This window comes from Populus euphratica, unplaced genomic scaffold (assembly GCF_000495115.2).
Source record: "Populus euphratica unplaced genomic scaffold, PopEup_1.0 scaffold32.1, whole genome shotgun sequence".
Lineage (NCBI taxonomy): Eukaryota > Viridiplantae > Streptophyta > Magnoliopsida > Malpighiales > Salicaceae > Populus > Populus euphratica.
Genome location: NW_011499861.1, coordinates 1,675,886 through 1,689,238, shown reverse-complemented (window position 1 = coordinate 1,689,238; position 13,353 = coordinate 1,675,886). Strand labels below are relative to the sequence as shown.

The window sequence follows — 13,353 nt, the reverse complement described above, 5'->3', positions numbered from 1 at the left end:
TTTTAGAAACCTAATAAGTACTAACAGATCCATCCAAAATTCATCTTTCATGTACCTTTTAAAATACATTAAATTGAGCAACCAATACATACATCTGGACAGTGTCCAAGTTTTTTCATCTAAAAAAATATTGATGAGTATAATTGTAGTTATTTTTTAAATAATAATTTATATTAAAATATATGTTAATAATGTTTTTTATTTTTTAAAATTTACTTTTAATATCCACACATCAAAATAATTTAAAAACATTAAAAATATATTAATTTAAAATAAATAAATAAATAAAAATTAAATTAAATTTTTTAAAATACAAAAACAAACAACCTAACTTTTGAATTCACATGGATAGTCTGTGAATACAAAAAGCATTTAAAAATAGAAACAAGATTTCCAATTTTTTTTCACTGGACTCTTACAAGTTGTTAATACGAAGTGAAAATAGTAAAATATTAATCTCCTTTAATATACTGTATAATATAAACAAAAATTCAAGGCCAAGCGTAAATTTACTAAATGGGTGAATGTGTACATGCATGTTCATACATACATACATACATACATACATGTATATATGTATATGTGTGTGTGTATCAGCCTGAGAAAACTTTGAGAGTACATTAATGAAGAAAGAGAAATAATCTTAACCCTTCTTTGACATGCATGTATATATATATACACACAGATACATACACACACACAACATGGTTTACATAAATTCAAACATGTATAGCACAGGGTTGAAATTATCCATCAAATTAAACAAAGAAACAATAAATTAATTGTACAATTTGCTATGCTGGGAAAAAAAAAGTAATTTGAATAGCAGTATATTTTTTATTTTTTATTAATGTAAATATCTATCTAGTTTATATAAACCTCAATTAATTTTAAATTTTAAATAATAATGTAATAAATAAATACAATATAAGCTATATATGCATTAAAAGAATTATATGTTAGAAAAAGTTAACTAATATAATATGAATATGATTCGGAAAACATGATTATTTAAAAATAATGTGGTTGATAATTTGATTAACTTGATGTCGTAGCAAGGATTCATGTGGTTGCATCATCAATATACGCATAAAAAGTTTATTTTCCACGTGTCGAAATAACAGATATTCGATGCATTTTCAACTCGATTCTATGAGTTGATTTCCATTTTATTCACTTCTCGATACCTTTTCCGGTGATGCGAGAGGAACTTTGGCGATGGAACAGTAGCTAGCACCTCGATAACAACGGCCCGTACACGTTCCCTAATTTAAATTTCCGAAAACACCCCTCTCACCATCCTTTATTCACAAACTAACCGACGAAAGTCCACCACCATTTCCATTGCACGGAGGGGTATCTAAATAATTCTGGCAGTTTCTGTTGGGAACCCTCCTTCACGAGGATGACATGCCACGTGTCAATCTCTCGACCCTCCTCTCTGTGCTTCCAAACACCTCTCAGATTTTTTTCCGCTTTATGAAGATAAAAAAATCGCCGAGAAAAACTCTCACTCTGTTTATCCTCTCCGGACTAAAAGACCGGAGCTTGATAAGCAGAGTGACTAAATACAGTGTTGAATTTTTAAAATCCAACCTTCCTTCTTTGTGCTCTCAAATGCTATAGTTCTCTGATAACTCCGGTCAGTTAGTCAGTTAGCGGTATCTGAAGGAATGGCTATCGGTGGCTTGATTTCGAACCGAAATTTCGGTTCTCTTATAGGCTCAGGTTAGCTTACCTCCTTAACTTGACTTCTGTTTATTATATTTGCCATTTTCTGAATTCATCTTCACTTTATCTGGTTTAATTTTTCGTGGTTGTGGCATTCGGAGCTTGTAACTGCTTATTGATTGATTTATTTATTTCATGCTTTAATTTTCTTCTATGGTATGTATTAGTATTGTTTTACTGAATTAGGATTTTGGAATTGATTTTTTAATTTATTAAATTATTTTCAAACTTAGTGGAAAGGGCTGCGTAAAATTATCGAAAGAAATCGGTACATATGCATGTGTCAGTGATGAAGTTTGTCTCTACAATTTGATTTACAACTAAAATTAGTGAAAATTCTACTGTGCTTGTCAATGCAATATTTCCTTCTTTTTTTCACAATTGATTTTTTCTTTTAGGAAATTAATTTGTGTGTGAATGCAACTCTGTCCCAGATTGTTTATTAATTTATTTGTTTGGCTACGAGCTTGTTTTACTTGTTGAAGACAATGAAATGAGGAGCAAAAGTGTGTTTTGGCTTTATGTACCTTCTATCTAACTGATTTTGGAACATATTTGCCAAAAATTCTTTTAAATTAATGCATGCAGCAGTTCTCAGTCAAGTTTAAGAAACAATTGATACTAGCAATTTAGTGATATTCTTATTCGATTAATTGTCATTTTTTCCCTTTACCTTATAGTACCATCTGCTGCTTGTTTCTCTACAAATTTAAATCATGCTTATAGCTGAAATTTGATGCTAAATGCTCCTTGATAATTGACGTAATCAAAGTTCATGCAAATTATAACTGCATCATAGGGGTTGTTTCATCAGGCAAAGTCTGTCCAATAGAAAGAGCCGTTTCACGTCATAGGGGAGAGCCATCAGGCATTGCTTCTGCATAGTATGCACAGGGAAGCATCTTCTATGAAAAGTTACATTGCCAAATGGCTAATGGTTTAAGTTCTGGATTCTCATATTCCTCTTTTCTTCAAGTCACTGGTCATTTACATGAAGGTTTTTTGAAACCATTAGCAACTTATCCCCTACAAAGAAGAGAAAGGTGCAAATGTTATCTCTCTGCAGATCCCTCACTTGGCAGATGGCTTCAATCTAACAAAGGGCAACACCAGCACTACAATGATGTTAAGGCGAATGGAATCCGAACTTATTATAAATCTGAGGAGGATGACATGACTGAAGCAGCAGCTGTGGACTCCCTGAAGTCAACAGAGGGTGAGGCTGTTTTAGCATCTCATTGGTGGGAACAGTTTCCAAAGCGATGGGTCATTGTTATACTCTGTTTTACAGCATTTCTCTTATGCAACATGGACCGTGTGAGTGCTTTTAAAATTTCCTTTCTTTCTTAATGTCATGGCGGTCTGAAGTTTCTTGACCAAGTAGACATGTTACAGATTCTGTGTCAGAGATAATTCCTCCTGGAAGTTAGGTACTATTCATTTTAATTGCAAGGTGCCTCAAACTGCACTGGGCAATTCAAATTACCACTGAACTGCTTTTGAGTTAAGACGTAGTTGAGTTGAACTGTACCAGTTATTTATTGTACGTGTTGAATCTGTTATGTGAATGTGCCAACTTATTCAAATGCTAATTGTAGGTTAACATGAGCATTGCAATACTTCCTATGTCACAAGAGTTCAACTGGAACAGTGCGACGGTTGGTTTAATTCAGTCCTCATTTTTTTGGGGTTATCTACTGACTCAGGTATGCTCTGGAGATCCAACTATCTATAGATGCATTTTGACCAATTCTTCAATGCATCGGCATACACTTGTGATTACAGTTATTTTTCACTTGCTTCAAAGTATATACCTATGTCTTGACATCTCAAGAACCAGTAATTGGAAATTTTTCTCTAGTTCTTTATCTACCCTTAACTCTTCTTTATTGTGGCACATAGATTGTCGGAGGCATATGGGCAGATAAAATTGGTGGAAAGTTAGTATTGGGTTTTGGAGTGGTTTGGTGGTCTATGGCTACAGTATTGACGCCTATTGCTGCAAAAATTGGACTTCCGTTTTTGCTTATTATGCGTGCTTTCATGGGGATTGGCGAGGTTGGTTTTATTTGTTTTCTTTTTGTCTTTATAATTCTAAGTTTAATAAGCTTTTTGATACTGCAGAAGGAAGACATACTCAACAGAAATGATTTCAATCTCCATTTCCCTTAAGAAATCTCAAACTTATTTAGCTCACCTTCTCTATGTTTTGCTAAATTGTTTTAAGCTGATGTACTGATAATTTACCTCTTGATTTCCTTGGTGCTTTAGAAAAAGAAGGAAGAGTTTAATTTGATTTGCTTTGAATCAACCTATCTGCATTTGAAGGGGCAGATAGAGGATTTTCATCTTAATGTAGAGGGTTTTCATCTTAATGGTGCTCTACTTTGTTTTACAGGGTGTTGCTATGCCTGCCATGAATAACATTCTTTCGAAGTGGATTCCAGTGTCTGAGAGAAGCAGATCACTTGCTCTAGTTTATAGCGGCATGTATCTTGGCTCTGTCACGGGATTGGCCATCTCTCCCATACTAATCCATAAATTCGGGTGGCCATCTGTCTTCTACTCATTTGGCTCCCTCGGAAGTATATGGTTTGCATTATGGATAAAAAAGGCAAGTCAATGCTTCTTTCAGCTGTTTTCAGTTGGACATTCTAATTATATGTATGTTAAAAGAAGTCACTAGAAAGAATATGAAAAAATAACAACACGAACTCACAGTTATATGTTTTACACTTTATGATGAATATCCAGCAGAACTATTTTGTCTGGATAGATTGAATGGTCTTTCATATTAGACCAAAATAAACTCAAACTACATCATGATGTGATGTTGATTCTATGAAATGAATCAAGAAACCATCTGTCCCTGCTTCACATGCAACCTGAAACTTTTGAGAGAGGGCTCAACTGGTGATAGTACATGTTGAAATATGAATACAATGGTTGTATATCATGTAACTTTTTATGGTCGTGACACTCCATGAAACTGAACCTGAACCTTGAAAATTTTCTGTTGTTTTTATTAATTTTTCTCCAGGCATATAGCTCACCAAAGGAAGATCCAGAGCGTAGTCCACAGGAAAGGATGCTTATCTTAGGCAGCAGCGTATCAAAGGAACCTGTAACAGTCATTCCTTGGAAGTTAATATTATCAAAAGCGCCTGTTTGGGCTCTAATCATTTCTCACTTCTGTCATAATTGGGGGACCTTTATTCTTTTAACGTGGATGCCTACATATTACAATCAGGTAATTGAGCCGCTGTAAGATTACTGTACTTGTTTTTATATGTGATTTCAGCTAATTTACAATAAGGACCTTAACATTATAAATTTATAAACTCAGTCATCCCAACAGATAAAAAATTGCTTTCATACAAGTTAATTATCATTACCTTTTCTTTTTGTTAGCATGTATTATTTTGACTCACTAATAAACTTATTTGTATCTATTTTTCTGTTTGTGATTGCTTTATCAGGTTTTGAAATTCAATCTCACTGAGTCAGGCCTATTATGTGTCTTGCCATGGTTGACCATGGCTGTTTTTGCAAATGTAGGAGGCTGGATTGCTGACACACTTGTGAGCAGAGGTCTGTCTATAACAGCAGTTCGAAAGGCAAGGATTAAATACTGCTCTTACTCTTAACCATGTTTAGGTACTATCAGGCTTTAATCACATTAATATATGCTTTGGGCACTGACTGATTGTCCAATGATAGTGAGAAGAATTTTAAGTTTATAAGAACATTGGTATTCCATGTGTTATTCCGAGAATAAAAAGAGCAGTCTATAAACTGATATGCCACATACATCCAAACTGTTTCGGTTTTGCCCAAGTAAATTTTCTGATTTTCCTTAATGTTAGTATGGAGAGGTCATACATGTCTTTAATTTTATAGGTGGTTTTCTTTGTCAAATTAACATTTACTTACTATGTGGATTAAATATAAGGATATGGATGTAGAATTGAACCTTTACATATACACTCACAACTGAACTAAAGTAAATATTCAGGATTCTCCGGGTATTTCTTATCAGATGGAGTAAATAATTTGATAGCTGTCAGTTCGATTAGATTTAACCAGCTCAAAGCAGTACTGATAAGGGTGATAGAACATGCATTCCACTTTTTTGCAATAATTTCTGCTGCCCGGTTTTCTTCAAGCTAAGTAATGGTTGCTCTTCAAAATTTGTTACCATTGCAGATCATGCAATCAATTGGGTTCTTAGGTCCAGCCTTCTTCCTTACACAACTCAGCCACATCAAGACTCCTGCTATGGCTGTACTCTGCATGGCATGCAGTCAGGTTCTTTCTAGATTGATGCCATCTTCACCAGTTTCACTCATCTTTTAATATTTGTTGTTTCTGACTATGACATGGATATCAAGACCTCCGTTTAGCTGTTGGATGAAAAATGGTGGTTTCTAGGTACTGTTTGCAAAGTGTTATCAATGAATTGCCTGCAAATCCTATCATGAGCTATGTAAGTGATTTCAGTAGGAATAGTATAAGTAATTTCAGTAAGAATAGTAGAACTGTACTATCCAACTCATCCTGCTTGCATGACTTGATACTGTCCTGGACTGGTTTTGTTATGGACTTGCCTCTGATTCAATAATAAGTATATAGGTTTGGATTAGAAGACTTGAGCGTGAAAGCTTAATTTAGAATGAGGATGTGTTACAAGCAGTCTGGATATCAGAAGGAAAGACCAGGCCACCTCCTTTTGTGCTGTGTTTCAAAGCTGGATTTTCTTTTTCATCTCCCATTTCTCCTTTTCCTATCAATTTTTAAAGGCAAAACCATAAGCATCTCATGAACATCAGATCAAAGGGGCAAATCAAAAGAGATTTTTTTCTGTATGCATGAGCACAAACAAACTTCAAGGGCTTGAAAGACCACGCAAGGGAGGCCAGGCACCCCCTGCATTTTATTTTCTTGGAATGAGATAAAAATGCTGAAAATATATAATTAAGTGGAGAGGAAAAATTTGAACTCACTGATAGATTAAAACATGTTCTAAGATGTCCATCATATGGCAATTATGTGCATGGCTTCCAGTAATGATATTAGTTAGCGGACAGAAGATGTAAAATTAGATGGCCTTTTATTTCTTCAAAATCCTGGATGAATTCTTGGTATTCTTTGTTGATGACAGGGATCGGATGCATTCTCACAGTCTGGTCTCTATTCAAATCACCAAGATATTGGCCCCCGTTATGCTGTGAGTCATCTCTATCTTTTTTATGACTACTTGGAGATCACCTTTAATTGTGATTTTCAAAATGTTTTGGCTCCTATGCTACTTGTTTATTGAAGATAGGGTTGTACTTGTTTTCTAAAGGCCTGTTCTATTTTTTTTTCCACATCAGTAAAGAAAAATTACTGTCTTCATCTTTGTAGAAGTCGTCTATAAACTTGAAGAAATTAGTCAAAAGTAAGCTCATAAATTTCAATTACAGGGAGTTCTATTAGGACTTTCAAATACTGCAGGAGTGCTTGCAGGTGTCTTTGGTACTGCTGCAACTGGATACATACTCCAAAGAGGTAAAACACTATAAGCAAATTAACTCCTACCTTTTGTTCTGCTGCGGGGATTTTTACTTTCTTAATTTGTTGTTTCTTCTCAATTTCGTTTCCGTAGGTTCTTGGGCTGATGTGTTTAAGGTGGCTGTCGCACTTTATATCATAGGCACATTAGTCTGGAACTTTTTTTCAACTGGAGAGAAAGTTCTTGACTAGAGTAATATAAGAATGGGTGGAAAGAAGTAATCTACATGAAGAATTGCTGTCTACTTTGCCGAGTAAAAAGAGAAAGGGGCACCGGAAAGGACAAATGTAACACATGTAAGTATGAAAACCCTGATTAATAATTAAAGGCTAGGATGCCCCAATGCATATTCGACTATTCGTACCATCCTTGAGGCCCTTAAATTGCTGCTTGCTTGTTTTGGGGTTGGTTTAAAGACCTCTCTATGGGTTAGTGTCATGCCTTTTTCTTTCCTTTGCATTATTAATATACATTTGCAGATTAGGCAATTTTTGCTCATAGAAATATACCACGTCATCCACTAAAGAAAACTCACTTTAAACCTCAGCTTTATAAGAGAAATCAGACAGCAGTTCTTCCAAATACAAAAATATGAAATTGACAGTACAACATCTATCTTCCACACATTTTAGGTGGTGGAGTGGACATTTGGTCACGATCACCATGTTCTCTATTAGTAGTTGCTCTTGCATTTTAATGGCTGTATCATTTTCTTGGATGTGGTTTAAGGCTTGCATGCAGTCCTTGTAACCATAGGTAAGCTTGGTGAGTTGATCCACTAACTCGAGAATTGGCCTCGGTTAGGTTTGGTTTTGAAATGCGTGAAGAGTCAAAACTCGAGTGAAACTTGTTCAATATTATTATTATTATTTGAAAACTGATTTCGTCGATTGACTCCCAAGTCCCAATTAGTGACCGGGGCCGATTTAGATTATGAAATTGTTAGGTCTTGTAATTATACTTGAAACCGGAAAGTTGGTATTTTTGGGTGGTTGGAAGATACTGGACTCGGCAAACTGTGAAATAATTTCTAGTAATTATTGCCATAAAGAACATGATGATGATCAACATTGTTATTGATTTTAGTTGGGCTTATATTAAGAAAAAATACAACGGATGGGGTTTAAATAGTGTCAAATAGTGAAATGATGATCTTGTGTTTCTCACCAAAAACATTTCGCCTTATTATTAGAGATAATAGAGTATTGTCATATTTTTTACACATTAAAATTACTTCCTCATGACAACAAAAAATATTGAACTAGTTTCTAGTCTATGGACGCTATTTAGATTTTTTATGTTTTAAAAGCTTAGTAAAGTAATTAGATTGCTCATTGCTCTTAAAATATATAAAAAAAAAATAATAGGTGTTAAATGAGTTTTTTCATCTTTTTATCCTATTTTTTTTTTGTTACTGTTAAGTTGAATGGGAGGCATTTTTGTTATTGAATAAATATAAATATTATTAAAAAAGTACATGGTGATGCATTGTACCATTAATACTTGGATTGATATCAAGCTATTTGGATGATGCGTGTAGGGTTGTTTGGTGGCCAAATAGTGGCTTCCAAGTGTCATTTGAATTATCTTGGTGACCCTTCTATTTTTAAGTGTTATGAGTGATGTATGGATATTTGATTTGATGCCGATGATTTTTTTTCCCTTGATTTTCATGCAAGAACTTCCATATATTCAAAGAAGTTTTTCAGTTTATTTTTTCTTTATATTTGGTAAATATTTTTTTATTATTTATTTTATTTGAAATGATTTATAGAATTGGTTTTTTTTTAATTTTATTATATTATTTTTTAAAGTGTATTTTTTGTTTGAAAACATATTAAAATAATAGTTTTTAATATCAGAATATCAAATTGATGTGGTGCTGCTCTGCCAAACTGACTAAATATTTCATATAAAAAAGTGAAGGGTTTATATCTTTATAAATTATATTGGCTTAACCTATTGAAAACGATCCAAACACAGATTTACAACAAAAAAAAATAAAATCCGAAGAAACGGTGGTGGCACCGCTGTGCCAAATTGACACCAAATATCTGATATATAAAAAAGTAGTGAAGGGTTTCCATGTTTATAAATTATATTGATTTAAACTGTTGAATTACAGATAATGTTCATTAGGCAAGATCTAAATGATTCGCTAATCTCTCCAATATATAACAATGGCTTCGTTAATTTTTATTTATAGACTTGTCTTGATATCTATTCTTCTTATATTGCAAAAAAAAACAAAATGATGAGCTATAAATGAACCAGATGAATTTTGACTGGGAACATTTTATTTATTTATTTTTATGTCGGAGCAGCTTGAACTGTAAATTTAAGCGATATGAGATCCCAATGCAACCAAATAAAATCCTTTCCCTCTACATGATTTTACTGAAAATATCACGTTTTAAGAAATTTCATTCGTTTCATCCAAGCAGGGTTGCGCGCACCAATCAAAACAATTTTCATGTTCCTGTCGGATCTTCCGAACCGCATGAGATCTCTGAATACACATGATTTCAGGGACGCACCATAATTATCGATTTTTGCTCGAAATTCCCCGCATCTTTCAAGCAAAATTATTACCTTTTTTTCAATTAAAAAACAAATGACTCTCATCAGTACCAGAAATGTAAATTTTTTTATCCAAATCCTCGTATTTTCTTAACAAACCAGGTGAAATATGTACAAATCCCATTAAAAATCCATATACATCTCCCGGTGATGATAGATAGACTTAACCGTGGATACTACAGCTCAATGGCTTCAACTCTGGGCTGACGTAGAGAGTAACTCTCTAAATGGAACATCTGTGCCACCGCAAGCTTCCACTGGCACAGAATTCATGGGTGTTTTAGATACACAGTTAGTTCTCTGCTACCTGCCAATCTTCAAATGAAAAATGAACTCCCACAACGAGCCAGATACTGAAAAACCACCACCACAATTACAGAAGCACAACAATATCAAACTTTTAACATTTAGCCACGGAGCTCTGACATGTGAAAATCAGGTCAGCCACACAGAAAAATACAGTAATTTACCATCCAGACATTCTTGTCAATATCTTAGTTGTCACTTGGGACACTTCCCCTGATAAAAGAACCGCGTCGATGGCCACCCACAATCACATCTTTAAGACGAGTTATTGGCCCCAATATCCTCCCACTTTTCTGCAAACAGAGCAATAGAAGTCAGACTTGGTGGAAAAGACGAGTTCAAAGGGGAACTGGACATGGGAAAGCGTTGTTATTGATAGATATTATCCATGCAGCAGAGTATGGCAGCAAACAAGGGGTGGGGATCATGAAGGCAACAACCATAACTTGATGGGCCATCCATATGCAAAAATGAGTAAATTAATTTATGCCAAGTACTAAGATCTGCTCAAACACAATAGAAAGAAGTTACGCAGCAGTTTTAGTGCACCAATTAAGTACTTACAACACTTGCACAGCGGTGAGGGTAACAAGCATGATCTAGCGTGCAAATTTCAGAAGCTACCTATATGACTAGGAGTTACCAGGGTGCACCTCATTTAAGTGTAAAGCTTTAATCAATCCAGTATGTAGCCTCATGCTCTTGCGTATCAGAGCTCAGGCAGCCAAAGTTTAAAAATAAAAAAGAGAGAATTATAGATATTAAAATGGAGGGAAGTATTAACAGGAGACTGTTATCAATTAATAATAACTTCTCGCGGTTGTTGGTATAAGTTGACTATTTGCATTGGATTTCTCTCCCCTTCTTCACCAGCACATTCCGCGCGCTCTCTCCTTCCCGTCGAATGACATCTTTAGTGATTACACATTAACCAGCAGGGCTCTAAACTTCAACCCCAATAGATAATACGAAAAAGATATGAGCTCCCAAAACCCATGCAGATTCTACTATCATACTAGTAGAGCTAGATGTAAAGTTTTAAGCAAAATTTATATGCAGACAAAGTCTTGATCCATGATAAAAAAATAAAAAGGGGATGGTGATGCAGGAAAAAAAGTACCTCATTGTTGATCATAGCCTGCCACCTTTCTTGCTGCCAGCGCTGCCCAAGGATTACAATTCCCATCACAGCTGCTGCAACAAAAATGGACCAAAATGCATTTGCCTCTTTTGCATGAGCATGCAAGGAAGCCACCCTTCTCTTCCACCAAGCATCACAAGGAAGGCTGTCATCTTTGGCAGCTTTCGGTGAGGAAGGAACATCAGTAGGAAAATCTAAGACCTTTTCAGAAGGTTCGTTTACTTCAGGAATTCCAAGGTTCTCATCATATGTGGTTGATCCACCAAGTGCTGTTTCGTTGTGTAGAGAACCAAATGTCGCTGTACTGTATACACTTTGTTCCTTGTCACTGAAATCTTGCAAAGTTGTGCTTTCTTCCAATTCTTTACCATTTTTTCCCTTCACATCAAACAACTGCATCCCATGAAACTCTTCAGATTCATCCAACCCCTTGAGTGGCCAACTCTCTTCATTCTTACAACTGGATCTACCTCCCTCTTCTAAACCAAGCTCAGAGGGCACATTCTTCCCTACTCGTGAATCAAGAATCTCACTGTTAACAGGTTCCAATGACAAATTCTCATGTTGACCTGGTGGAAGCACAAAATGACGAGACATGAATAAAGCCCGAGAAGTTTCATCCCCATCCTCATCATAAGCCCTGCTGCTTTCGTAATCCTTCTGATCAACTTCTTTTGGACCAGGAGCAGCTGCATATGTTGATGCTGTAAGAGATACAACCTCCCAATCATTCCCACGAGAGGGATTCTCCTCCCCTTCGTTTTTACCCTCCATCTTCCACGTAAACTATCTTCCTAAGTTCACAGACACAGGAAAACATCGAGACATACAATATTCTTTGATCAAATTATGGACCAAGTTAATTTAATAGCACCATAAAGCAGCCAGGCTACCAAGATATCAACCAAAAGCACACAAAACAGACCAAATAAAATATTTCAGCTCTATCATTAACCACTCGTTTTCTGTTCAGTTACCTGAAAACACAAATTCAATCAATCTCCGGTGAATTAATACACGAAAAAAAAGGTGCAAGTCCCAATCGAGATAACTCTAGTTAAAGCAGTGGTGATCAATAAAACTGACAAACCACAAACTCTACATATTACAAAAATCTAACTCCACCATGCGGAAAACGATAACTGTGCGCATGATAAACAACCGATCAGTCAAATAAAACAATTACAGATCCCAAACACAAGCTAGCAGACAATCAAAACACAGTCATCATCCATCGGAGAAAAACAACGGCTGAGATCTTTCGAGATGCAGACAACGAAAGTAGATATGGAGAACTCACAGATATATAATCGGACGAGATCCAGAGCGATATGGAGATCAAAACGATGACGTTTTGCTGACGATGGTGGAAAATGCCTGGAGAGGAGTGCCGAGAGGGAGGAATGGGATTTTATTGTATTGTACTGGGCTGTACTACTCTGGGGATGAGAACAAGTAAACCTGCAGTGGCCGGTTGTTTAGGAGGGTCGAGGAAATGGTTTTGACCGGCTGCAGTAGGTGAAGCGTGTTCGGTTGTGTGATTAGTGGATTCTAAGCTTATCTGCTCGCTTCCGTACAGTCAGGGAATCGTGATTCCTTGCTTGTGTCTAAACTTCTTTAAAATTAGCAAGCTAGCTTTGCGTGGGAGGGAGGAAAGGCATGTTTTTTACACGCCCCTTGAATCATGATTATCAGAGCAATTTAATATATATATATATATATATATCTCAAAATAACGTATCCATATTTTACATGTGGTGTAAGGCTAAAAATAGTAAATATGATAAAATTATGTCAAAAATATATTAAATTTTTAAAAAAATTATATAAAAATAAATTATTAAAATGAATATATAATAATTAAAAAATATATTTAAATGAGTTTAAATAAACAAAATAAAAGATAAGAGTGATATTAACTTAAATCTAAATTAAAATTTTATTTAAAAAAATATAAAAAAATAAAAATAAAAAGGCCACTGTATTTGCCCAATTAGTAAGGGTCCAGATACTTGGGCTCTTATATTTTTATGGGCTCTTA

At 35.1% G+C, this 13,353-nt stretch overlaps 1 protein-coding gene and 1 pseudogene across 2 annotated transcripts; one reads left to right on the top strand and one right to left on the bottom strand.

Moving 5' to 3' along the window:
* Nucleotides 1–1,251: 1,251 nt before the first annotated feature.
* On the top strand, nt 1,252–7,815 carry LOC105124858 (probable anion transporter 2, chloroplastic; annotated as a pseudogene).
* Nucleotides 7,816–9,935: 2,120 nt separating this feature from the next.
* On the bottom strand, nt 9,936–12,722 carry LOC105124857 (uncharacterized). 2 transcript variants are annotated; one of them, XM_011025011.1, is made up of 4 exons: nt 12,613–12,722; nt 11,292–12,106; nt 10,336–10,464; nt 9,936–10,218 (listed from the first exon to the last, which is right to left on the bottom strand). In XM_011025011.1, exons 2-3 carry the CDS (start codon nt 12,084–12,086, stop codon nt 10,360–10,362), a joined length of 900 nt encoding a protein of 299 aa, XP_011023313.1. In that variant the 5' UTR covers nt 12,087–12,106; nt 12,613–12,722; the 3' UTR covers nt 9,936–10,218; nt 10,336–10,359. The 2 variants fall into 2 exon arrangements, with proteins under 2 accessions (XP_011023313.1, XP_011023312.1); XM_011025010.1 differs by having other exon boundaries at nt 9,936–10,464.
* Nucleotides 12,723–13,353: the final 631 nt, after the last annotated feature.